The 27,537-nt window shown below is 46.1% G+C and overlaps 1 protein-coding gene across 1 annotated transcript in view; it reads left to right on the forward strand.

The window, feature by feature from the left end:
- The window catches only part of erbb4b (erb-b2 receptor tyrosine kinase 4b), a 483,415-nt gene that overhangs the window by 386,893 nt on the left and 68,985 nt on the right, over window positions 1-27,537 (forward strand). The window contains exons 14-16 of the mRNA XM_014173740.3: window positions 5,407-5,500; window positions 15,534-15,688; window positions 19,152-19,196. Of these exons, the coding sequence (XP_014029215.3) occupies window positions 5,407-5,500; window positions 15,534-15,688; window positions 19,152-19,196 (294 nt within the window). The remainder of the gene's footprint in view (window positions 1-5,406; window positions 5,501-15,533; window positions 15,689-19,151; window positions 19,197-27,537) is intronic.

Here is a 27,537-nt window from a genome sequence, read left to right on the forward strand (position 1 = left end):
AAATCCTCTCTAATAAATAGTTTAAAAGGCTGTTTTTCAATGGCAATAACAGGTGAGACTTTCAAAGGTAAATGTCACCATCTCAACCGTAAGCCAGACTAAAGACAAAGCTAAACTCTAGTGTGGTGTAGAAATAGATGAACGGTTCTATGTCTATGGCTGGTGTACACCACAGTAGAGACAGACATGGATGCTTGTTTTGCTTTGCAGACTGACTGGCTCTAGGCCCAGGCAGCCATCGGGGCCCTTCGTAGTCGAGAAACGTGAGGCCAGTTTGGAGAGGTACGCCAGTCGAGAGAGGAGAGGCGCAGGGCAGGGGGGTTAGGCGTGTCACTGCGTGTCACAGTCACTGCTTGCGCACGGGGCCACGCTCTGCCTACCTGTCTGCCTGTCTGCACGCCACCACTCACAGCTCGGCTAATCAAAGGAACACGAGAGATGCTACTAACCGATCACAGAGCCACGAGACGCTACTGACTGAAGTCTATTGAGACCATAGAAGTACATACTGTAGAACACATAGGGGTGGTTTCCAGAACATAGACTAAGTCTGGAACTAAAAAGCATGTTCAATGGAGAATCTCCATGAAAACCACTTTCAAATTCAGGACTAGGCTTAATCTGTGTCTGGTACTGTTAAACTACCCCATGGTATTAGGGCTGGGCGATATATCATGAATACTGGTATACCGGTATGGATTCACATACCGGTATGTATTTTTACAACACTGTCTATAACAATATTTTGATACAGTGCTAAATTAGATGAAACGTTCTACACATTGGACTACTTCACTGTCAGTTTTGTCCTAGTTTGGTTGAGTATTAAACCATCAGAATGGAGAAAGCCAATTAAAACCACTTAGTACCATTTTGTTTCCATTCAAGGGTCATGCACTACTCATAAAACATATGTAGAACTTTTACTATTCAGAGAACAATATTGTGATGTGATATTTTGGTGATATTGCCCAGCCCTACATAGTTTTATATTGTATATACAGTCCCAGTCAACAGTTTGGACACCTACTGATTCAAGGGTTTTTCTTTATTTTTACTATTTTCTACATTGTAGAATAATAGTGAAGACATCAAAACTATGAAATAACACATATGGAATCATGTAGTAACCAAAAAAGTGTTAAACAAATTTCTTCAAAGTACCCACCCTTTGCCTTGATGACAGCTTTGCACACTCTTGGCATTCTCTCAAACATCTTCATGAGGTAGTCACCTGGAATGCATATCAGTTAACAGATGTGCCTTGTTAAAAGTGAATTTGTGGAATTTCTTTCCTTCTTAATACATTTGAGACAATCAGTTGTGTTGTGTCAACGAAGGGGTGAAATACAGAAGATAGCCCTATTTGGTAAAAGACCAAGTCCATATTATGCAAGAACAGCTCAAATAAGCAAAGAGAAACCAACAGTCCAGCATTACTTTAAGACATGAAGGTCAGTCAATACAGAAAATGGCAAGAACTTTGAAAGTGTCTTCAAGTGCAGTCGTAAAAACAATCAAGCGCTATGATGAAACTGGCTCTCATGTGGATCGCCACAGGAAAGGAAGACCCAGAGAAACCTCTGCTGTAGAGGTTAAGGTCATTCGAGTTTCCAGCCTCAGAAATCGCAGCCCAAATAAATGCTTCACAGAGTTCAAGTAACAGACACAACTATTCAGAGGAGACTGCATGTATCAGGCCTTCATGGTTGAAATTCTGCAAAGAAACCACTACTAAAGGACACCAATAATAAGAAGAGACTTGCTTGGGCCAAGAAACACAACAATGGACATTAGACCGTTGGAAATCTGTCCTTTAGTCTGAATACCACCGTGTCTTTGTGAGACGCAGAGTAGGTTGAACTGATGATCTCCACATGTGTGGTTCCCCACTGTGAAGCATGGAGGGGGTGTGATGGTGTGGGGGTGCTAGGCTGGTGACATTCTCAGTGATTTATTTAAAATTCAAGGCACACTTAACCAGCATGGCTACCACAGCATTCTGCAGCAATACGCCATCCCATCTGGTTTGCGCTTATTGGGACTATCATTCAACAGGACAAAGACCCAAAACACACCTCCAGGCTGTGTAAGTGCTATTTGACCAAGAAGGAGAGTGATGGAGTGCTGCATCAGATGACCTGGCCTCCACAATCACCGACCTCAACCCAATTGAGATGGTGTGGGATGAGTTGGACTGCAGAGTAAAGGAAAAGCAGCCAACAAGTGCTCAGCATCTGTTGGAACTCCTTCAAGACTGTTGGAAAAGCATTCCAGGTGAAGCTGGTTGAGAGAATGCCAAGAGTGTGCAAAGCTGTCATCAAGGCAAAGGGTGTCTACTTTGAACAATCTCAAGTATAAAAACCCTTTTTTTGTTACTACATGTTTTCATATGTGTTATTTCATAATTTTGATGTCTTCACTATTATTCTACAATGTAGAAAATAGTAAAAATAAAGAAATACCCTTGAATGAGTAGGTGGGTCCAAACTTTGGACTGGTTGAGACAATGTCTTGTTCACTGTGGGGCACTATCTAGAAGGAAAAACATATATTTTGCATTTCCTAACGTCTCTGTCTTGAAGGTAATTGTCTATTTTGAGTGACTGAGTCAGCACAACAGGTTTGCTAGAAAAGATGACGACACAGACACAAAGTAGAATTGTTATAGTGGAGATTTAGGTTGGACCTCCCGTGAGGAAGTGAGGTCTTTGCCTAAAAGTTTCTGTCCTCCAGGTCTTGTGTTAGAACAGAGGTGTTAAGTGCTGTGCCTCTGTCCTACAACAAAAAGAGAAAGAGAGAGAGAGAGAGAGAGAGAGAGAGAGAGAGAGAGAGAGAGAGAGAGAGAGAGAGAGAGAGAGAGAGAGAGAGAGAGACTTAGGCAATAGAGAAGCTAAACCCTATGAAGAACCACGGGAGACTAAGCTAACATAAAGGACATGTTAAACCATAACCCATTTAAATCATAGCTTTACCAGACAAAGACCTACCTCCCGTGCCACCCTGCATGGCATTGTATTGACCGGATAAAGCATAATTAATCCTAATTTGATTTCAGGTCCCATGGAGGTATTCCTTTTGTTATTAAAGAGGGAGGAAACACCACACAGACTTACTCCTCACACATATTGTCCCAGCCAGACCTGGGTACAAATAACATTTGAAATCTTTCTAAAGTTTTAGCATTGCTTTAGCCTGCCTGTAGTGCCAGATGGGTGGGGTTTGCACATTTTCAGATTATTCTATTGCTTCCATTGCCACAGACAAGCTCAGTAATGCTCAGATTAAGTATTCAAAATTATTTGAAATAGTACTTGAACCCATGTCTGCCCACAGCATACACCAGAGTTTCTCTTGTTCCTCCCGTTAGTATTAAAGGCAGACACTCGCACGCACGCACGCACGCACGCCCCCCCCCACCCACACACACACACACACACACACACACACACACACACACACACACACACACACACACACACACACACACACACACACACACACACCCACACACATTAATGTTAAAGGGTGCCAAGCTAAATCTCTTTGCTATATTTTGTCTGTTAGTTAATGACTTTTCAAGCCCCACCAGTGACTTCTGATTTTAATGTTGTGAAAAAGGAACAAGACACCACTTTAGTTAATTGATTTTTGAAAGTATGGAACACCCGTTAGCATTAGCTGGAAAGCCATGCTACACTAAAGTGATTGTATCAATATAGCCAAGATAATTAGCTCGGATGCTGGAGGGTGTAGTGTAACGTCATGGAATACATCAGATTGAACATTCTCAGCATGTGCAGTGCATGCTCAACGCTAAATAAGCCCATGACTTCATCCAGTGACCTTGTGCCAAATTAAACAGGAGAATGAGATATAAAAGCCCACCTCCTCCACACACACATGCATACACACACACACACACACCGCACGCCACACACACACCACATGCCACACACACCGCATGCCACACACACCACACACACCACACGTCACACGCCACACGCCACACACACACACACACACACCACACACACACCACACGCCACACACACACACACTACACAAACACACACACCACACAAACACACACACCACATGCCACACACACCGCATGCCACACACACACACACCACACGTCACACGCCACACACACACCACACGCCACACACACACACTACACAAACACACACACCACACAAACACACACACCAGATGTCACACACACACCACACAAACACACACACACCAGATGCCACACTCATACACACACTCCACACATACACACACATTGATTGTTTCCTCAAATCAAATATAATCAAATATTATTAGTTACATGCTCGTAACCAACCGGTGTAGACTAACAGTGAAATTCTTCCCCATAATGCAGAGAGAGAGATAATAGAAAAATAATAACATGAGGAATAAATACACATTGTGTAAAGATAACTTCTATATACACAGGGTACCAGTACCGAGTCTATGTGCTGGGATATACAGGTCATAGAGGGTGATATGTACATATAGGTAGGGTTAAAGTGACTAGGCAACAGGATAGATAGTAAACAGCAACGTATATGCAAAAAGGGCTAATGCAGATAGTCCAGGTAGCTATTGGTTAAATATTTATCTAAATATTTAGCAGTTTCAACTAATGTTGACATTGATGAAGGCGATTGATTGAGGTTTGAGAAATGTACGATGTAATTGATCACTGTTGTCTTTTACTTAAAACTGTATGTAGTATGTATTTCTTTTTATAATTTAGGCAAAAGACATTGGTTACATCTGAAAGAGAGCCCTATTCCCTTTATAGTGCACTGCTTTTGACCACTGCATATGGGGATTATATGGTCTATATAGGTAATAGGGTACAATGTCGGATGCACCCATCCTTTTTGTTAGTTTTCAGTTCTCATTTAATTTCCATCTGCAGTAGTCTAGGCTCATGTCCAGGCTCATGTCAGCCATCTTAGCAGGCTGTTGCTAGTTGTGTACAGTATACACAATGGAAGAGTGGGGGTACCACAGTACAGTGACTGCAGCGCCTGAGACCATGAAACCCCTCCAGCTATTCCTCTAAACAGAGCCAGAGGAGCACTGAGGAGCACAGTGGAGCACAGTGGAGCACAGCTCGCCTCCCTTCCTGTAGAGTCTGTATCTGACACACTTCTTTTTTTTCTCACTTTCCCCAATGTATCCCTCTCTCTCCCTCTATCTTCCCCCTGCCTCCCTCCTTCTTTCTCCCCTCTCCCCCTCTCTCCTTCCCCCTCTCTGCCTCTCTCCTCCTTTCTTCCGTCTCCCCCTACCTCCCTTCATCTTCCTCTACCTCCCTTGGTTTCCCCCCTCTCTCTCACCCTTCCTCGTGTTCCGTCCCCCCTCCCTCTCTCCATCTCTGGTTTTCAGGGAGGTGCGTGAGTATGCCAACGGCTCGGTGTGTGTGGAGTGTGATGCCCAGTGTGAGAGAGCAGATGATTACTCCCTGACCTGTCATGGCCCGGTAAGATCCTCTAGAGACACAGTCTAACACATACGTACACACACACACACACACACACACACACACACACACACACACACACACACACACACACACACACACACACACACACACACACACACACACACACACACACACACACACACACACACACACACACACACATAGAACCATCCTCAAGCATAGAACCATCCTCAAGCATTCATGACATGCACTGTTAAATTATCCTCACTCCTGCACATTCGGACTTAATACTACAGACAATAAATAATAATATGTATTATATGGTTATGCCAAGAAATCCTTTATAGCGTACTCAGTGTGCCATAACACTATCCTACATTACATTACCCAGAGCGTTGGAAGTTGAGTTGGTAGAAACATTCACCTACCACTATCAGTAGACAGACTTTTCTTCCAAATAGCTGCCATCAGCAAAAACATGAATCATACTGTGTCCATTAATAAAGTCTCTCTAGAGCTTTTCTCTTTCTCTCTTTTCTGTCCCTACCATAAACTGAAATCACTTGTGACCAAAGACAAGGGTTGCATCCCAATTGGCACTCTGTTCCGGATATATAGTGCACTACTTTTGACCGGAGCACTATGGGCCTTGATCAAAAGTAAGGCAATATATAGGACGTAGGGTGTAATTTGAGATCCAGACTAGGCCTTCGATTGCCCTCGAAGCATAATTCATTGTATTCTCAGTTAAAGTGTGCCAGCGAGCTTCACTATTTATTTTATTCCATGTTAAATTAAATCCTGACATGTGTTAAGCAATACTGTCTTTGTGTGACTGTGTGTGTGTGTGTGTGTGTGTGTGTGTGTGTGTGTGTGTGTGTGTGTGTGTGTGTGTGTGTGTGTGTGTGTGTGTGTGTGTGTGTGTGTGTGTGTGTGTGTGTGTGGGTGTGTGAATGTGTGTGTGTGTGTGAATGTGTGTGTGAATGTGTGTGCGTACGTGATTGTGTGTTTCCATATATCTGTGAGTGAGTTTGTAAATGTGTGTGTCCCAGTGGACTCTCAAGTGTTGTCTCAGGCTGTGTTATGATGCTCCTTGTCCTTGCGTTCATCTCCTGTCTAGACAAGGAGATCATTCACCACCTTTATCTATGCTCCCTGCTCCCTGCTCCCTTCTCCCTTCTCCCTGCTCCCTGCTCCCTGCTCCCTGCTCCCTGCTCCCTTCTCCCTTCTCCCTTCTCCCTTCTCCATGCTCCCTACTCCATTCTCTTTTCTCCCTGCTCCCTGCTCCCTTCTCCCTTCTCCCTTCTCCCTGCTCCCTGCTCCCTGCTCCCTTCTCCCTTCTCCCTTCTCCCTTCTCCATGCTCCCTACTCCATTCTCTTTTCTCCCTTCCCCCTGCTCCCTTCTCCCTTCTCCCTTCTCCCTGCTCCCTGCTCCCTGCTCCCTTCTCCATTCTCTCTTCTCCCTTCTCCCTGCTCCCTGCTCCCTGCTCCCTTCTCCATTCTCCCTTCTCCCTTCCCCCTGCTCCCTGCTCCCTGCGCCCTTCTCCCTGCGCCCTTCTCCCTGCTCCCTTCTCCCTTCTCCCTGCTCCATTCTCTCTTCTCCCTTCTCCCTGCTCCCTGCTCCCTGCGCCCTTCTCCCTGCTCCCTTCTCCCTTCTCCCTTCCCCCTGCTCCCTGCTCCCTTCTCCCTTCTCCCTGCGCCCTTCTCCCTGCTCCCTTCTCCCATTCTCCCTTCTCCCTGCACCCTTCTCCCTTCTCCTTTCTCCCTTCTCCATGCTTCCTACTCCATTCTCTTTTCTCCCTTCCCCCTGCTCCCTTCTCCATTCTCCCTTCTCCCTTCTCCCTTCTCCCTGCTCCCTGCTCACTTCTCCCTTCCCCCTTCCCTGCTCCCTGCTCCCTGCTCCCTTCTCCCTTCTCCCTGCTCCCTTCTCCCTTCTCCCTTCTCCCTGCTCCCTTCTCCCTTCTCCCTTCTCTCTGCTCCCTTCTCCATTCTCTCTTCTCCCTTCTCCCTGCTCCCTTCTCCCTTCTCCCTTCTCCCTGCTCCCTGCTCCCTTCTCCCTTCTCCCTTCTCTCTGCTCCCTTCTCCATTCTCTCTTCTCCCTTCTCCCTGCTCCCTTCTCCCTTCTCTCTTATCCCTTCTCCCTGCTCTCTTATCCCTTCTCCCTGCTCCCTTCTCCCTTCTCCCTTCTCCCTTCTCCCTGCTCCCTTCTCCCTTCTCCCTTCTCTCTGCTCCCTTCTCCATTCTCTCTTCTCCCTTCTCCCTGCTCCCTTCTCCCTTCTCTCTTATCCCTTCTCCCTGCTCTCTTATCCCTTCTCCCTGCTCCCTTCTCCCTGCTCCCTTCTCCCTGCTCCAATCTCCCTTCTCTCTTATCCCTTCTCCCTGCTCTCTTATCCCTTCTCCCTGCTCCCTTCTCCCTTCTCTCTTATCCCTTCTCCCTGCTCTCTTATCCCTTCTCCCTGCTCCCTTCTCCCTTCTCCCTTCTCCCTGCTCCCTTCTCCATTCTCTCTTCTCCCTTCTCCCTGCTCCCTTCTCCCTTCTCCCTTCTCCCTTCTCCCTGCTCCCTTCTCCCTTCTCCCTGCTCCATTCTCCCTCCTCCCTTCTCCCTGCTCCCTTCTCCCTTCTCCCTGCTCCATTCTCCCTCCTCCCTTCTCCCTGCTCCCTTCTCCATTCTCCCTTCTCCCTTCTCCCTGCTCTCTTCTCCCTTCTCCCTTCTCCTTGCTCCCTTCTCCATTCTCCCTGCTCCCTTCTCCCTGCTCCCTTCTCCCTTCTCTCTTATCCCTTCTCCCTGCTCTCTTCTCCCTTCTCCCTGCTCCCTTCTCCCTTCTCTCTTATCCCTTCTCCCTGCTCTCTTATCCCTTCTCCCTGCTCCCTTCTCCCTTCTCCCTTCTCCCTGCTCCCTTCTCCATTCTCTCTTCTCCCTTCTCCCTGCTCCCTTCTCCCTTCTCCCTTCTCCCTTCTCCCTGCTCCCTTCTCCCTTCTCCCTGCTCCATTCTCCCTCCTCCCTTCTCCCTGCTCCCTTCTCCCTTCTCCCTGCTCCATTCTCCCTCCTCCCTTCTCCCTGCTCCCTTCTCCATTCTCCCTTCTCCCTTCTCCCTGCTCTCTTCTCCCTTCTCCCTTCTCCTTGCTCCCTTCTCCATTCTCCCTGCTCCCTTCTCCCTTCTCCCTGCTCCCTTCTCCCTTCTCCCTGCTCCCTTCTCCCTGCTCTCTTCTCCCTTCTCCCTTCTCCCTGCTCTCTTCTCCCTTCTCCCTTCTCCTTGCTCCCTTCTCCCTTCTCCCTTATCTCTGCTCCATGCTCCCTTCTCCTTTCTCGCTTCTGCCTGCTCTCTGTTCCCTTCTCCATTCTCCCTTCTCACTGCTCCCTTCTCCCTTCTCCCTACTCCCTGCTCCCTTCTCCCTTCTCCATTCTCCCTTCTCTCTTCTCCCTTCTCCCTTCTCCTTTCTCGCTTCTGCCTGCTCTCTGTTCCCTTCTCCATTCTCCCTTCTCACTGCTCCCTTCTCCCTTCTCCCTACTCCCTGCTCCCTTCTCCCTTCTCCATTCTCCCTTCTCTCTTCTCCCTTCTCCCTGCTCCCTGTTCCCTTCTCCATTGTCCCTTCTCCATTCTCCCTTCTCCCTTCTCTCTGCTCCCTTCTCCATTCTCTCTTCTCCCTTCTCCCTGCTCCCTTCTCCCTTCTCTCTGCTCCCTTCTCCATTCTCTCTTCTCCCTTCTCCCTGCTCCCTTCTCCCTGCTCCCTTCTCCATTCTCTCTTCTCCCTTCTCCCTGCTCCCTTTTCCATTCTCCCTGCTCCCTGCTCTCTTCTCCCTTCTCCCTGCTCCCTGCTCTCTTCTCCCTTCTCTCTTTTCCATTCACCCTTCTCCCTTCTCCCTGCTCTCTTCTCCCTGCTCCCTTCTCCCTGCTCTCTTCTCCCTGCTCTCTTCTCCCTGCTCTCTTTTCCCTGCTCCCCTTTCCCTGCTCCCTTCTCCATTCTCCCTTCTCTCTTTTCCATTCTCCCTTCGCCCAGCTCCCTTCTTGCTTCTCTCTGCTCCCTTCTCTCTGCTCCCTTCTCCTTTCTCGCTTCTCCCTGCTCTCTTTTCCCTTCTTTCTTCTCCCTTCGCGCTTCTCCCTGCTCTCTGCTCCCTTCTCCCTTCTTGCTTCTCCCTGCTCTCTGTTCCCTTCTCCATTCTCCCTTCTCACTGCTCCCTTCTCCATTCTCCCTTCTCACTGCTCCCTTCTCCATTCTCCCTTCTCACTGTTCCCTTCTCCATTCCTCCTTCTCCATTCTCCCTTCTCCCTTCTCCCTGCTCCCTTCGCTCTTTTCCCTTCTCCTATCTCCCTTCTCCCTCCTCCCTTCTCCATTCTCCCTTCTCTCTTCTCCCTTCTCCTATCTCCCTTCTCCCTCCTCCCTTCTCCATTCTCCCTTCTCTCTACTCCCTTCTCCCTTCTCCCTGCTCCCTTCTCTCTTTTCCCTTCTCCATTCTCCCTTCTCTCTTCTCCCTGCTCCCTTCTCTCTTCTCCATTCTCCCTTCTCCCATCTCCCTTCTCGCTTCTCCCTGCTAACTGCTCCCTTCTCTCTGCTCCCTTCTCCCTGCACTCTGCTCCCTTCTCTCTTCTCCCTTCTGTCTGCTCCCTCCTCCTGTTCCCTTCTCCCTTCTCGCTTCTCCCTGCTCTCTACTCCCTTCTCCCTTCTCCCTGCTCTCTGCTCCCTCCTCCCTTCTCTCTGCTCCCTTCTCCCTTCTCGCTTCTCCCTTCTCGCTTCTCCCTGCTCTCTGCAATCCTTCTCTCTGCTCCCTTCTCCCTTCTCACTTCTCCCTGCTCTCTTCTCCCTGCTCTCTTTTCTCTTCTCTCTTCACTTCTCTGCTCTCTGCTCTGCCTGTCATCTTGATAGTTTATTAAGTCAACACCCCTCTTCAATCTCACTACACACAATATACTCAACGCCACACACATGCAGACACACACACAAGCACACACTCAAGGCCACACAAAGTTTTCATGTGTGATTTCTGAGTCTTGTCTACCACTCTGTGGAGTGGTAGAACATGTGGATACCTTGTGCCCAATCGCTGGCACACACACACACACACACACACACACACACACACACACACACACACACACACACACACACACACACACACACACACACACACACACACACACACACACACACACACACACACACACACAACCACTTATGTGCTTAGTTCAGAGTTGAGATAAATATGTGCAACTTAGAAGATTGGGTAAATAATGAATTGACAATTTGAGTTACGTATGTAACTGAAGTCAGAATACTGCTTGCCCCCATGTGCCCAGTATTAAAAAAAATGGAGACATTGTGCAGTGGTCAGAGCTCTGTTCTGTATGGTTTGGAACATGGCTTGCAGGTCCCTTTCCGAGGGCCTCTGTTGAGTCTATGGAGTATGTGTGAGTCTATGGGACAGACAGGCCAGAGTAAGCACTGCGAGGGATTTGGGTTACACCAGGGTATGTGCTCATTGTTATTAAGGCTAGATTAGCTGGTGCAGGGTTAGATTTTTGGCTCTTCTTTTCCTAGAACTAATAATGTCATGGGCCTGCACTGAGCCAATCTAAAACAAACAGAGAGAGAGAGAGAGAGAGAGAGAGAGAGAGAGAGAGAGAGAGAGAGAGAGAGAGAGAGAGAGAGAGAGAGAGAGAGAGAGAGAGAGAGAGAGAGAGAGAGAGAGAGAGAGAGAGAGAGAGAGAGAGAGAGAGAGAGAGAGAGAGAGAGAGAGAGAGAGAGAGAGAGAGAGAGAGAGAGAGAGAGAGAGAGAGTGAGAGAGAGAGAGAGATTTTATGTTCATGGGCATGCTCCTAGCCAATCTAAAACAGACATAGTTGGAGAGAGACATTAACTTATGTCCACAACGCTCTTAGCCAATATAAAACAGAGAGAAAGAGAGATGGAGAGTTATGTTCATAGGCCTGCTCTAAGACAAACTAAAGGTTTAGGATGAACCTGCCTGGTGGGATTAACAGTAAAGTGGTCATGTATAGTAGGCCTATTCCCTAGTGCACTACCTTTGAAGGGGGCCTGAGGGACTATATCGGGAATAAAATGCACCTTGGGAGGCAAGCTATATAACATCTAACAGCATGACTAGGCCTACTATACATGACCACAGAGCTTTACTGTTAATCCCACCAGGCAGGTTCTTCCTAAACCTTTTGTGATGGAAACATAGTGGAGTAGATAGACAAAAGGATTACATCAGTCATGTTATGACAACAGAAACCATAGCAATGACATTACATTCCACCTTTTGCTCTGATTTGATCACCATGGCTAATGCCTTCTAAGGATGGAGGGAGGATGTAATCATGTCAGTCACACTCAGGATAGGCAGTTGAGAGAGGGGGGGAGACAGAGACAGACACAGGTATTGAAAGAGAGCGATAGAGGGAGTGAGAGACAGAGAGAAAGAGAGAGATAGAGTAAGTGAGAGACAGAGAGAGATGTATAGAGAGAAAGAGAGATAGATAGAGAGAAAGAGAGAGATAGAGAGAGAGATAGATAGATAGAGAGAAAGCGAGAGAGAGAGAGATATAGTAAGTGAGAGACAGAGAGAGATGTATAGAGAGAAAGAGAGATGTATAGAGAGAAAGAGAGATGTATAGAGAGAAAGAGAGATGTATAGAGAGAAAGAGAGATAGATAGATAGATAGATAGATAGAGAGATAGAGAGAGAGAGAGAGAGAGAGATAGATAGATAGAGTAGAGAGAAAGAGAGAGAGAGAGAGAGAGATATAGTAGAGAGAGAGATAGAGAGATAGATAGAGAAAAAGAGAGAGAGAGATAGATAGATAGATAGATAGATAGATAGATAGATAGATAGATAGATAGATAGATAGATAGATAGATAGATAGATAGATAGATAGATAGATAGATAGATAGATAGATAGATAGAGAGAGAGAGAGAGAGAGAGAGAGAGAGAGAGAGAGAGAGATAGTGAGTGAGGAGACAGAAAGAAAGAAAGAGCGAGAGAGGTACACATGATGGGGAAAAGATTGATACAGTTACATATTGCGATATTATTTTAGACAATATTATATCGAAACTTTGACTCTGAGTAACTATTTTTTTCCCCGTAACCCTAGTCGGCTGTACCGGTGCCAAAACTCCGGTATTTTTCATCATATAGCTTGTTCTCCATCTTCTTTTTAAATAGTGAGACACTATGTTTTCAGCACTTTTATTACCGTTACTGATCAAAACGAATTTTCTCATGCTTCTCGTCTCTCTGTAGCAGACATATAAAGAGCAATATGTTTGGAACATCAAATCGCAATAAAATCGCAGTGTTGAATCGCAATACATACTGTATAGAATCCTGAGAATCGCAATAAATATCGTGTCAGCACCTAAGTATTGTGATATCCCTGGTCATCCTCAGCCCTAGCACGTACCATGCTGCTTATACTTCTCCAATCCCTTGAGATCTACAGACAGGGAGGATCGGCTGGCTTAAGTTTGATTTGGCCTACCCTCTACCTTCTTTCTCCCCTCCTCCCCTCATTTCTCCTCTAGCCATATGTTGTTCAGATGGGTCCTCTGTCCCAGATGGACTGTCACAGCCTGCTAATTGATTAACGGGCATCTCTCTCTCTCTGTCTGTCTCTCGCTCTCTCTGTCTCTCTCTCTGTCTCTTCTCTCTCTCTCTGTCTCTGTCTCTCTCTCTGTCTCTCTGTCTCTCTCTCTGTCTCTCTCTCTCTCCTTGGCATGATGTACATGATCTACACTGTTGGACACTAGCTAGCGATACAAGAGAAGTATGTTGGAGAAGCTGGGGGAGCTGTTTGGCTTATTCCTCAGTGTTAAAGCTTGCATGTAGATGGAAATACACGCCTGTAGTCGTATGGTATCTCTATGTGCATAGGCTCTTACAAAATGCTCTTATCTCTGTATGAGCTAGCCATTATGTAGCTATGTAATTGACCCTGCAGATAGTGCCTTTCACTGTAGAGTAACTGTCATTGACACGCCATCATTATTGTGTGATTTTGAATTGGGCCCCAAGGTTATACAGGCTGAAGTGGGGTTCTGCAGTATGAGCCCACAGTCATAGTGTCTCAGTTGGACTGCTGATCTAGATTCAGTTTTGCCTATTACATCTATAATGAATAGACAGTGAGATACTTTGAGATACTTTATGGATATGGGCCCTGGAGCCAGATGTTTAAAGCATATCACAGTAGGAGTGCTGCTTTAGGATCAGTCTTGCCTAATAAATCACAATGAATAAGATTACATGGACAGGAGGGCCCTGATCCTTGATCAGCACTTATACTTTGAGGCCTTGTCTAACCCCTGCAGTCGATATATGAGGTGTGCTGTGTTGGCCCCAGTATAAATCCCTGGTAATGATGTATCGCTGGTAGCCAGGGAAAGCCTTTTATATGGAGCTCTGTTAGAGGACTGTCTATGGGAGACGACACACGTGAATTACCTTTACGACCAGCGAGCAGCTTCAGCACAGCACAACGGCTTACCCAGGGGGAACACACACACAGGCATGGACACACACACAGGACACATACAAGACTGCAGCATTGACAATGGGTGTTTTGGCAACAGGGGTGCGGTATGTTGTGGTGGTTCGTGATGCACTGTGTTTGGTTGTGAGATGAGATGGGGTTACTGGCTATAGTAGAGCCTATCACAGCCATGGGTATGAGAGTCGTCAAACAACTGATGGAGGACCGGCTTCATTGTGATATCTATGAAGAGCCTCAATTTGCATATGTATGCCTACACACATCCACACACACACACACACATCCTCTCACGCCCACTCATACATATGTACACAAAACACCTCCACATACCCATGCATATTTATTTGTGTCTGATCTGTTCTGCACCTTAAGGGCTGTTGTTGCCTGTTGGGCTTTATTGATGCACATGCAGGCCCATACATTGAACTCCCTCCCTCTCCTCCATCCGTCCCTCCCTCCCTCCCCCCTGCCGCCGCTCCCCTGCCTCTTCTAGCCCATATTACCCCCATAAATTGTGTCTGTGCTGATTGTTATGGTCATTGTGTGTGCTGTGATGGATGGTTATTATCTCCGGCCCTGCTTGCTGGTGTTTTATGCGTCTCGTCTTCCCCCCTCTCCCTCCTTCCTTCACTCCCACGTTCTTCTCTCCTCTACTATCATATCTCTCATCTTTCTCTCTCTCCCATCTCTCTCTCGCTCCTCCCGTCATCTCTCCCCCTCTAACTATCCCCATCTCTCATCTCTCTCTTTGTCTCTTTCTCTCTCTCTCTCCTCTCTCTCTCTCTCTCTCTCTCTCTCTCTCTCTCTCTCTATTTCCCGCTCTCATCTCTCATCTCTCTCTTTGTCTCTCTTTTTCTCTCTTTGTCTCTCTTTTTCTCTCTTTGTCTCTCTCTCTCTCTCTTTCTTTCTCTCTCTCTCTCTCTATCTCTTTCTCACTCTATCCCTCCCTCTCTCATCTCTCATCTCTCTCTTTGTCTCTCTCTATCTACCTCTCTAGCTCTCTAACCCCCCTCTCTCTTTGTCCCCTGTCTCTGCTTGCTCTCCTCTCTTTCCTAATATTGAGTTGCACCCCCCCTCCCCTTTTGCCCTCAGTACAGCATCAATTCGTCGAGGCATGGACTCTTCAAGGTGTCGAAAGCATTCCACAGGGATGCTGGCCCATGTTGACTCCAATGCTTCCCACAGTTGTGTCAAGTTGGGTGGATGTCCTTTGGGTGGTGGACCATTCTTGATACACACGGGAAACTGTTGAGCGTGAAAAATCCAGCAGCGTTGCAGTTCTTGACACAAATCGGTGCGCCTAGCACCTACTACCATACCCTGTTCAAAGGCACTTAAATATTTTGTCTAGCCCATTGACCCTCTGAATGGCACTCATACACAATCCATGTCTCAATTGTCTCAAGGCTTAAAAATCCTTCTTTAACATGTTTCCTCCCCTTCATCTACACTAATTGAAGTAGATTTAACAAGCGACATCAATAAGAGATCATAGATTTTACCTATGTCATGGAAAAGGCAGGTGTTCTTAATGTTTTTTACACAGTGTATGTCTCTCCTTCTCTCTCTCAGGGTCCTGATCACTGTGTGAAGTGTCTCCACTTTAAAGACGGTCCTAACTGTGTGGATAAGTGTCCTGATGGCCTTCAGGGGGCCAACAGCTTCATCTTTAAATATGCCAAGGCCAACAACGAGTGCCATCCCTGTCACTCCAACTGCACGCAGGGGTAAGGTTCACACTGAGTGTATATGTGGGGTTTTGTGTGTGGGGGCTGGCTGTGAGTGTGTTTGGGGGGGCGTCGTGAACTGAATTTGTGTTTTTGTTTTCCATTGTGTACAGTGCATTTGGAAAGTATTCAGACCCTTTGACTTTTCCATATTTTGTTACGTTACAGCCTTATTCTAAAATGGATTCAATTAATGTTTTTCCTCATCAATCTACACACAATACCCCATAATGACAAAGCGAAAACAGATTTTTAGACATTTTTGTAAATGTATTGAAAATAAAAAAACAGAAATACCTTATTTACATATATATTCAGACCCTTTGCTATGAGACTCGAAATTGAGCTCAGGTGCATCCTGTTTCCATTGATCATCCTTGATATGTTCCCACAACTTGAATAGGACTCAAATTCAATTGATTGGACTCCAATCAAGTGGTAAATTCAATTGATTGGACATGATTTGGAAAGACACACACCGGTGCATGTCAGAGCAAAAACAAAGCCAAGAGGTCGAAGGAATTGTCCGTAGAGCTCTGAGACAGGATTGTGTCAAGGCACAGATCTGGGGAAGGTTACCAAAACATTTCTGCAGCATTGAAGGTCCCAAGAACACAGTGGCCTCCATCATTCTTAAATAGAAGAAGTTTGGAACTACCAAAACTCTTCCTAGAGCTGGCCACCCGGCCAAACTGAGCAATTGGGGGTGAAGGGCCTTGGTCAGGGAGGTGACCAAGAACCCAGTGACCAAGAACACTCTGACAGAGCTCCAGAGTTCCTCTGTGGAGATGGGAGAAACTTCCAGAAGGACAACCATCTCTGCAGCACTCCACCAATCAGGCCTTTATGGTAGAGTGGCCAGACGGAAGCCACTCCTCAGTAAAAGGCACATGACAGCCCGCTTGGAGTTTGCCAAAAGGGACCTAAAGACTCTCAGACCATGAGAAACAAGATTCTCTGGTCTAATGAAACCAATATTGAACTCTTTGGCCTGAATGCCAAGCATCACGTCTGGAGGAAACCTGGCACCATAATTACGGTGAAGCATGGGGGTGGCAGGATCATGCTGCGATGTTTTTCAGCAGCAGGGACTGGGAGACTAGTCAGGATCGAGGGAAAGATTAACGGAGCAAAGTACAGAGAGATCCTTGATGAAAACCTGATGCAGAGCGCTCAGGACCTCAGACTGAGGTGAAGGTTCACCTTCCAACAGGACAATAACCCTGAGCCCACAGCCAAGACAATGCAGGAGTGGCTTTGGGACAAGACTCTGAATGTCCTTGAGTGGTCCAGCCAGAGCCCGGACTTGAACCCAATCGAACATCTCTGGAGAGACCTGAAAATATCTGTGCAGCGACGCTCCCCATCCAACCTGACAGAGCTTGAGAGGATCTGCAGAGAAGAGTGGGAGAAACTCCCAAAACACAGGTGTGCCAAGTTTGTAGTGTCATACCCAAGAATACTCGAGGCTGTAATCGCTGCCAAAGGTGCTTCAACAAAGTACTGAGTAAAGGGTCTGAATACTTATGTAAATGTTATATTTCAGTGTTTTATTTTTTATAAATTTGCTAAAAAAATCTAAAAACCTGTTTCTGCGTTATCATTATGGGGTATTGTGTGTATATTGATGAGGATTTTTTTTAAATCCATTTTAGAATAAGGCTGTAACGTAACAAAATGTGGAAAAATTCCAGGGGTATGAACACTTTCCAAAGCACTGTATGTCTGTGTTTTGGCTTTCTGCAGCGTGTGCACGTTTTTGTTGTTGTGTGCATGGTTGCGTATCACATCAGCAGTCTGAATGACTAATGACCCTGGGAGGACAGAATACTGTTCATTTACTTCTACATTGTTTGTTTCACTGGCAAGACAAGGGCAGACTAATCCCCATTGTAAAGCCAAGGTCAACATGATAACCAGAGGAAAGCAATATCTGTGTCATGCTCTATTTCATCCACAGTACAACACACACACACACACACACACACACACACACACACACACACACACACACACACACACACACACACACACACATACACACACACCTTGCTATGCTCCCCTCGGTGCTGACCCCTTGTAACTCGGTGTTCCCATATCCAGCCAATGTTTATCAGTGTCTCCAGACACACACACTCACTCACTCACACGTACGCACACACCCACAGGAACTGCAAAATACCCAGGTGAGAGAGAGAGACAGAGAGAGAAAGAGACAGAGAGAGAGAAAGGCTGCAAAAGAGATTCCGCTCTCTCTCTGCTCTCTGAGTGCTGTGAAGCCTGCGATGTAATATTTAGCAGCAGAAGGAAGGAGACAGATATCATTTGGTATTGCAGTCAGTCAGTCCACCGGGCTGGCCCCACACGTCTTGTGTTCTATTTCCTCATGAGTGGCAGACAGCCACATCACAACTCCATATACCCATAACAACATTGTTACAAAATATAATGGAAATGAGTGTATCCGTGGAAATGCCCTCTTGACACTTTGTCAAAATAACTGTTCCCAGACTGCCCTTCAGTTCAGTCACTCAAACAGACTCAGAGATCATCTCTGTTACTCCCCCTCTTCCTCTCCCGCCAAAGTGCTATCAGGGCAATTCGTATTATTCTGTATGTAAGTATGTGACACTCCATTTAGTATGATATATTTAGTTACGTTAGATTACATTATGAATGGAATAGCGGTCATACAATATCATATGAATTAGAGGATGTATAGTATCATACGTCTTGCCTGGTTGTACAATAGCATACGAATTGGATGGCGTAAGTTGTCATAGTATTATAGTATCTATTATACGTCTTAATCTGAGACCAGGTTGCTTGTTGCATCGTTACAACAAAGGAGAATAACGGGGAGAATTTACATTGGTGTTTAGGTGGACTAACCACAAAGGTTATGATCATTTGCGTGAAAGGTTAGGGGAGCTAAAACGACAAAGGTTAGGTGAATTTACATAGTGGGTTAGGTGAATTGGGTTACGTTTTGAATAAGGATTAGGGAAAGGGTTAGCTAAAATGCTACAGTTGTAGTGACTCGAACATGCAACCTATGGATTGCTAGACGGTCTCGATTTACGCCCAACCTCCCTACTTTCATTTCTGTCTAAAGTAACTACAACATTAGTAGGTATCACACATCTTGGAGGTGCTCAGAAATACGTAAAGTATGTTTCGTATGGCTCTGAGCCCAGGCTGTTCCCTCTCCCCCAACCCTCTTTACATCAAAGAGCTTCACCATCCAGTATCCTGACTCCCTTATGCTCTGATTCTCGTCTCTGTACCCCTTCTTCTCTGTGACTGTCTGTCATCGCTGGGTTCTTTCTGTGGACAGAACATACTGACACTGACACAGGTCTAGGAGCTATAGCACAGATTCAAGACACTGAGACGGACGCTGGAGGGATTGATTGATTGATTGACTGATTAATTCATTGTTTTGTTTCTCCCTCTCATCTAGGTGTATTGGACCCAGACTGCAGGACTGTATTGGCATGATGGACAGGTAAATATCTCTTCAAATCCCTACTGTCACTTCCTTCTCTGTCCCCAGGACAGACTGCCTACACACACAGAGACACAAGTTCAGCTTTCATTCATTAGCAATTTGTAAGTACAAATGCATACATTGGAATTTATCTTGGATGAGCGCACAATAGTAAAGAGATAAGAGACACTCTCGCCAACAGACAACACTGGTTCAAATAACGGCAGAACAACCAACCATGCCTCCAGCCAAGGCTTATAATTACCCTAAATATATGTTCCCACAACTGAGGTTAGCTAGAGAGCAACAGGATGGAGGAGAAGAAGAGAAGAAGAGAGAGAGAGAGAGAGAGACAGAGAGAGAGACAGAGAGAGAGACAGACAGAGAGAGAGACAGAGAGAGAGACAGACAGAGAGAGAGACAGAGAGACAGAGCGAGACAGAGAGAGAGACAGAGAGAGACACAAAGAGAGAGACAGAGCGAGAGACGGAGAGACAGACATAGAGAGAGACAGAGAGACAGACATAGAGAGAGACAGAGAGAGAGACAGAGAGAGAGACAGAGAGACAGACATAGAGCCAGACAGAGAGAGACGGAGAGAGAGACAGAGAGACAGACATAGAGACAAAGAGAGACAGAGAGACAGACATAGAGACAGAGAGAGAGACAGAGAGAGAGACAGAGAGAGAGACAGAGAGAGAGACAGAGAGAGAGACATAGAGAAAGAGAGAGACATAGAGACAGAGAGACAGAGAGAGAGACAGAGAGAGAGACAGAGAGAGAGACAGAGAGTGAGACATAGAGTGAGACGGAGAGTGAGACGGAGAGACAGACATAGAGAGAGACAGAGAGAGAGACAGAGAGAGAGACAGAGAGAGAGACAGAGAGAGACGGAGAGACAGACATAGAGAGAGACAGATGGAGAGACAGACAGAGAGAGAGACAAAGAGAGAGACAGAGAGAAAGAGAGACAGAGAGAGAGAGAGAGAGAGAGAGAGAGAGAGAGAGACAGACATAGAGAGAGACAGAGAGAGACAGAAAGACCGAGAGGGAGACCGAGAGGGAGCGAGAGGAGCAGGCAGGCAGTGTGAATAATGTTTAGCTCTGAGGCCAAAAGTGTGTGCATGTTTGTGTGTGCGTGTGTGTGAATCCGTGTGTGTGTCCCTGCACGGGCTTGTGTTTTACTCTGCTCTTGATAAATTGATAGCGCTTTGCTTTTGTTCTCGTGGGGAAAAGGAAGAAAACGCCACTAACCGTTCCGAGCAAATGGATTTACGATTTCATGACAGACAGTTTGTTTCTGGGGGGAGGAGGTGGGGGGTTGGGGGTAGGGGGGAGGAGGAGGACGGGGAACACATGAGAGAAGGGAGTGTGGCGAGAGGAAATGAACAAGGAGGACAGAAAAGACAAGAAGAGGGGACAGTAACACAGAAGTTATAAAGGCCCAATGCAACAGCATCCCCCTCTAGGATGATGTCCAGAAATAAACAGCACAGCAGAGAGATGCCATATTGGCTTACAACACAGACCCAAACAAAGGCCTAGTGAAAAACAGTTTGCCGAAACCTCCTGATCTGAAGGCAGAGCTGAGCTGAATGAAGCTATGTATGGGCAGAGAGAGAAGGGGCAGTAATGACTGCTAATTTACTACAAGCTGGAGCCAGGGGGAAGGACTGCATCCCAAATGGCACCCCATTCCCTATATAGAACACTACTTTTGACCAGAGCCCTAGTGGCACTAGGGAATAGGTTGCCATTTGATGCAGACAGAGCATGCCATCCACTGCTCATCTATCTGAGGCAGTCTGAGGAGACTGTCGGGGTGATCTGATAGTGAGGGAGACACTGTGGGGTGAGGAGGGGTGGAGAGGGGGTGACGCAGGGTGAAGAGGGGTGGAGGGGGGTGACGCAGGGTGAAGAGGGGTGGAGAGGGGGTGACGCAGGGTGAAGAGGGGTGGAGGGGGGTGACGCAGGGTGAAGAGGGGTGGAGAGGGGGTGACGCAGGGTGAAGAGGGGTGGAGAGGGGGTGACGCAGGGTGAAGAGGGGTAAAGAGGGGGTGATGCAGGGTGAAGAGGGGTGGAGAGGGGTGGAGAGGGGGTGACGCAGGTTGAAGAGGGGTGGAGAGGGGGTGACGCAGGATGAGGAAAGTGCTACTAGACAGATAAAGGCTGTCAGGGGAAAAACCTTCATACATATGTTGACAGCAGAGTACCAGAATACACTGATAGTACTGTGGGGCATGCCAGTTTGGTAAAGTGGCTTTTAACATTATTTTACAGAGGCTGTGGTTTAACTGAGCAGAATAGCTAGGCAGCTTATAGCTGCTCGGGGCCCATGTTGAGACTACAAAGCCTCTCAACGCTCAGACAGACATATACATTTAGTTCTACAGCTTATCTGACATTGTGTCAACCGCTGCTGTGTGAGGCTGTCTCACATAATAGAGACCAGCCGTATTGTCATCTGCACTGTCTGTCACCCTCTGGACTTTTACCCTCTCTCTCTCTCTCCCACACACACACACACACACACACACACACACACACACACACACACACACACACACACACACACACACACACACACACACACACACACACACACACACACACACACACAGTCTTGTACAGCTAACCTTGTGGGGACACACTTCAAAATCCTATTTTCCTAACCTCTAACCCTAACCCTAACCCCAACTCTAACTTAACCCTAACTCTAACCTTAACCCTAACCTTAACCTAAAAACCTAACATTAACCCAAATCATCAGAGAATTCTGTACCTCCACCATAACCTGAAAACAGAACATCACTCTAGAAGAAAGACAAGGCCTAGCTAAAGTAAGGAAACACAAACATATAACCAGAAAACCAGCAGACAAAGATCATTATTATGGACAACCAAGAGTACCTCTCTGAAGCCCACCGACAACTCTCTCGTACACAACATTATACTCCTATCCCTGCTTCTACACAGATCCAGACACCAATAAAAATCTGACAGATAATATCAGATCTCTACAGAAAGAAATACATTACACATAGACAAAGATAATATCAGATCTCTACAGAAAGAAATACATTACACATAGACAAAGATAATATCAGATCTCTACAGAAAGAAATACATTACACATAGACAAAGATAATATCAGATCTCTACAGAAAGAAATACATTACACATAGACAAAGATAATATCAGATCTCTACAGAAAGAAATACATTACACATAGACAAAGATAATATCAGATCTCTACAGAAAGAAATACATTACACATAGACAAAGATAATATCAGATCTCTACAGAAAGAAATACATTACACATAGACAAAATCAGATCTCTACAGAAAGAAATACATTACACATAGACAAAGATAATATCAGATCTCTACAGAAAGAAATACATTACACATAGACAAAGATAATATCTAGATGGACCAGAATTACCCAGACAGAGACTCTTCTATCTCCTCCCGAAGATCCATCAAGCACCAGATACCTGAACAGTCCCTGTTGAGGTCCTGAAGGGAACAACTACTGTGTCATACTGTGGGACTGTGTCCTCTCCAGCAGCCGAATTCATTGACTACTTCCTCAGTCCCATCTCACAAAATCACCCTAGCTACCTTAAGTACACATACCATTTCATAGACACACTTCACAACATTCCAGTCCCAGCACATGCATACATATTCACTTTAGATATAGATTATCTCTACACCAACATAGATATCTTGTCAGGTTTGACAGCAGTGGAATCTGCACTCCGGAGATATCCAGATCCATATAGACCAGACTCACACCTCCTACAGCTTCTAGAACTTGGCTTAAGAAACAATGGTTTCACATTTAATAATAAACACTACAGTACGTACACATTTATGGGACGGCGATGGGTAAAAAGTTCACCCCGGCCTATGTTATTATTGATATGGCAGACTGGGAGTTGAGAGTCCTGTCTAAAGGCCCATTGCGTCCCATGTTTTATGGAAGATACCTGGATGATATGTGAGTGTGGGAACATGATCTGGTACATTTCACAACATTCATTGAAATACTCAATAACCATCATCCTACCATAACAGTTAAATATGTCATCCACCCACATACAATCAACTTCCTGGACAGAACCCTTTTTGTCTCCAGATACTGACACGCACATAGTCTCTTTACAAACAAAGTATATTTCAAGGACACAGACACACACGCCCTACTCCACTATTCCAGTTATCACCCAAAACATACACTGGCATTGTCAAATCACAACTCATTAGATTCCATAGACTATGTACACAACAGAAAGACTTTCATTCGGCCACACAGACCCTATTTAGTGCACTGTGGAAGAGGGGATACTCAAAGCGGTCACTGAGGTACATAAAGGCAAACACACTAGCAGGCCTCACCCAGAACAGAATGCCTGATCCCCCCCAATCTTAACACATTGGCAGGCCTCACCCAGAACAGAATGCCTGATCCCCCCCAATCCTAACACATTGGCAGGCCTCACGCAGAACAGAATGCCTGATCCCCCCAATCCTAACACATTGGCAGGCCTCACCCAGAACAGAATGCCTGATCCCCCCCCAATCCTAACACATTGGCAGGCCTCACCCAGAACAGAATGCCTGATCCCCCCCAATCCTAACACATTGGCAGGCCTCACCCAGAACAGAATGCCTGATCCCCCCCAACCCTAACACATTGGCCGGCCTCACCCAGAACAGAATCCTTCATCCCCCCAACCCTAACACATTGGCAGGCCTCACCCAGAACAGAATGCTTGATCCCCCAACCCTAACACATTGGCAGGCCTCACCCAGAACAGAATGCCTGATTCCCCTAACCTTAACCATAACCCCAACCCTAACCACAACCCTAACCCAAACCCCAACCCTAACCCTAATCCCAACCCTAACCTTAACCCCCACACCTAACCCCAACCCCAACCCTAACCTTAACCCCAAACCCAACCCCAACCCTGACCCTAACCCTAACCTTAACCCCAACCCTAACCCCAACCCCAACCCTAACCCTAATCCCAAACCAAACCCCAATCCTAACCTTAACCCCAACCCCAACCTTAACCTTAACCCTAACCTACATAACTTTCCCTGCAAAAGTCTGGACCAGGCACTGACTCCTGACCTGGACTAACAGCCCACACCTTATCTTAACCCTTTCCTGATTCTGGGTCCATATCTCTATCCCCACCATCCTATCCCTGTCCTCCAACCTCAGACCTTTCCCAGACCCCGTGTTCCTATCCCCCCAACAGATACAGAACCACAGATTATACCCCCATCAGCACCTTCTCAGACATAAACAGACTCCTTCATTCCAGACTCAAAGCCACATTCACCCAAACACAACGTACATTCCCCCCACTCCAGGAATTCCGACCTATATCAGCATTCTGCAGAAACCCCAACCTAAGGGATCTCTTAGTCTATGCAACATTTTCCAATAAACCCACTCCTAAACCACCTCCTAAACAACAGTACTATCGACAACTTCCACACATTCACAATCCACATGCACAAAGCTCCAGTCCTATCCCACAACTCATGATCAATCAGAGCACCAACATTATCAATGCCATAACATGCACATTATGCCACAACATTTCTATAGGAGAAACCAGTCACACAGTCTTGACATGCCTCAAACAGCACCTCTGTGCAATGAAAAAAACATATTACAAACACAACTGGTAAAACACTTTCAAAACCACCCTACAACCTCCCTCTGCATTACCGGTCTGGAGACCACAGGCCAGAGAAGAGCAGCTGAATCCAGGTGGATAGCGAAACCGACCTTGGCTCCACTTGGTATGAATGGTAAAGAGTAGGATAAAGCATTGACTGTGGGAGTTAGTGAGAGCTGGAGGGGCCACCGACACGAGGAGGAAGTTCAATAGAAAATGATGTATTTATTTGCTCAATCTGGTTTTGTCTTTTTTATATTTTATATTTAATTGTATAATATCAAGCACTTTAACATAGCACTTATCTTTGGAGCACTTAATCCCTTCATCCTTTGGGGGGGGTTTCCAGTTATGTACTTATTTAATTATTTATTTAATTGATCCAGTTTGCATGTTTTATTATGATTTTATTATATACCTTTTTTTTTATTAAACTTTTTTTATCCTCAGCACTTTATCAATAATTGTCTTCCTCCTGTTGTTGAACTGTTTTGGTGACCCCTCGGAGCTCTCAGCCTTTCATGTTCTCTCACCCTCTCCAGACCGGTCGGATGTATAATACAGAAACAGGGCAGAAAGCTGCAATAGGCCCGTGCAACCCAATGTTTGATACCAGCATAAACAGAAACCCTCTTAAACCTAACCTTAACCCTAACCCTAAACCTAACCCTAGCTCCTAACCCAAAAATGAACCCTAGCTCCTAACACTAACCCTTAACGTAATTCTAACCGTAACACTAATTCTAACCTTAACCCTAAACCCCCTAGAAATAGCATTTGACCTCGTGGGATTAACAAAACATCCCCAGTTGGACAGATTTTTGTTTGTCTATGTAAAGAATGTCGTGTGTGGAGGACCAAGACGCAACAGGGAAGTGTATACTCATCTTCTTTTTTTAATATTGAAGAAGGAGAAACAAATGAAACACGTATACAATTAACGGACACGACACTAACAGCTCTGTCAGGTGATAAGCACAAAACAGAATACAACTACCCACAATCCACAATACAAACACACCCCTAATTATAGGACCTTCAATCAGAAGCAACGAGGAGCAATTGAAGGTCAAGAACAAAACTGCACATAGAAACAGAGTGACTAGAATAAACATAGAAAATGCCCTAACATAGAACATATACCAAAACTCTAAACCACTCTAATCAAACACCCCTTGTCTATACACATAGACTAACAATCCCCGAAACATATAAACAAAATACCCCCTGCCACGTCCTGACCATACTAAACACTAACAAACAACACCTTTACAGGTCAGAATGTGACAGTCTATTATTCTTGTGGGGACTTCTGGTCCCCACAAGAATAGTTAAACACGTCCACGCACGCACGCACGCATGCATGCACACACACACATACACACACAGGCACACTCACAAACTTTCCCTCCACACACACACACACACACACACACACACACACACACACACACACACACACACACACACACACACACACACACACACACACACACACACACACACACACACACACACACACACATCCACCCATACAGTATATACACACTGATTATCATGTTGACTCGAAATAACAAAAGAGAAAAAGAATGCCGCTCAACAAACACTCTGTCCGCTTTTGACTTATTCCACAACTCTCCGCTCTCCATTTGGGCGCACCACTACAAATGTTCACTCGGAGTATGCCTAGGCCTGCATACAACTATGTCTCTTGAAGCCACTTCCTGCCGAAAGCACCATGCAGTGCCTTAGTACAGTAAATCCATCCCTGTAATATTGTGTAGGAGAGAGGTAGAGCTGGGAGAATGAGGATGTTTGTGTCCCAAATGACACCCTCTTCCCTATGGTCCCAGGTCAAAAGTAGTGCACTACATAGGGAATAGGGGGCCATTTGGGATGCACCCGATGAGTGAAAGATTGGGAGTTGTTTCATGCGATTCCAAATGAAGTGAGCTGAGGGTGATAACGTTTAATGGGACCTGCTCTTCTCTGTGATCTACCAGACTGGCTCATAGCTTTCCTGCTGATTTAAAACACGACTGGAGTGTGCCGAAGCACCGCCACTTTCATCTCTTTTGCACTGTTCTGTTCTTCTGTGTGCTCGCAGCCAAATTAGCCCTTTTATTAAGATAGAGGATTGGCATATTCACTCAGATACACCATTTCATCTTACTTCTCATCTACAATATACTGTGGATACGTCCCAAATGCCACCCTATTCCATATTAAGTGCACAATTTTTTACACAGCCATAGGGACATAACTCAAACCTCTCAGTGCAGGCAGATAGACAGACAGACAGACAGACAGACAGACAGACAGACAGACAGACAGACAGACAGACAGACAGACAGACAGACAGACAGACAGACAGACAGACAGACAGACAGACAGACAGACAGACAGACAGACAGACAGACAGACAGACAGACAGACAGACAGACAGACAGATAGGGGTGTAGAGGGTTAGAGAGATCATGGACAGATAGGGGTGTAGAGGGTTAGAGAGATCATGGACAGATAGGGGTGTAGAGGGAATAAGGATTAGGGAAAGGGAAAGGGAGAGATCATGGACAGATAGGGGTGTAGAGGGTTAGAGAGATCATGGACAGGGCTGACAAGCAGCAGAACATGTTGTCTTTTCCTGACTTTC

The sequence above is a fragment of the Salmo salar genome, chromosome 25, assembly GCF_965601325.2.
Source record: "Salmo salar chromosome 25, fSalSal1, whole genome shotgun sequence".
NCBI classification, from domain to species: Eukaryota; Metazoa; Chordata; class Actinopteri; order Salmoniformes; family Salmonidae; genus Salmo; species Salmo salar.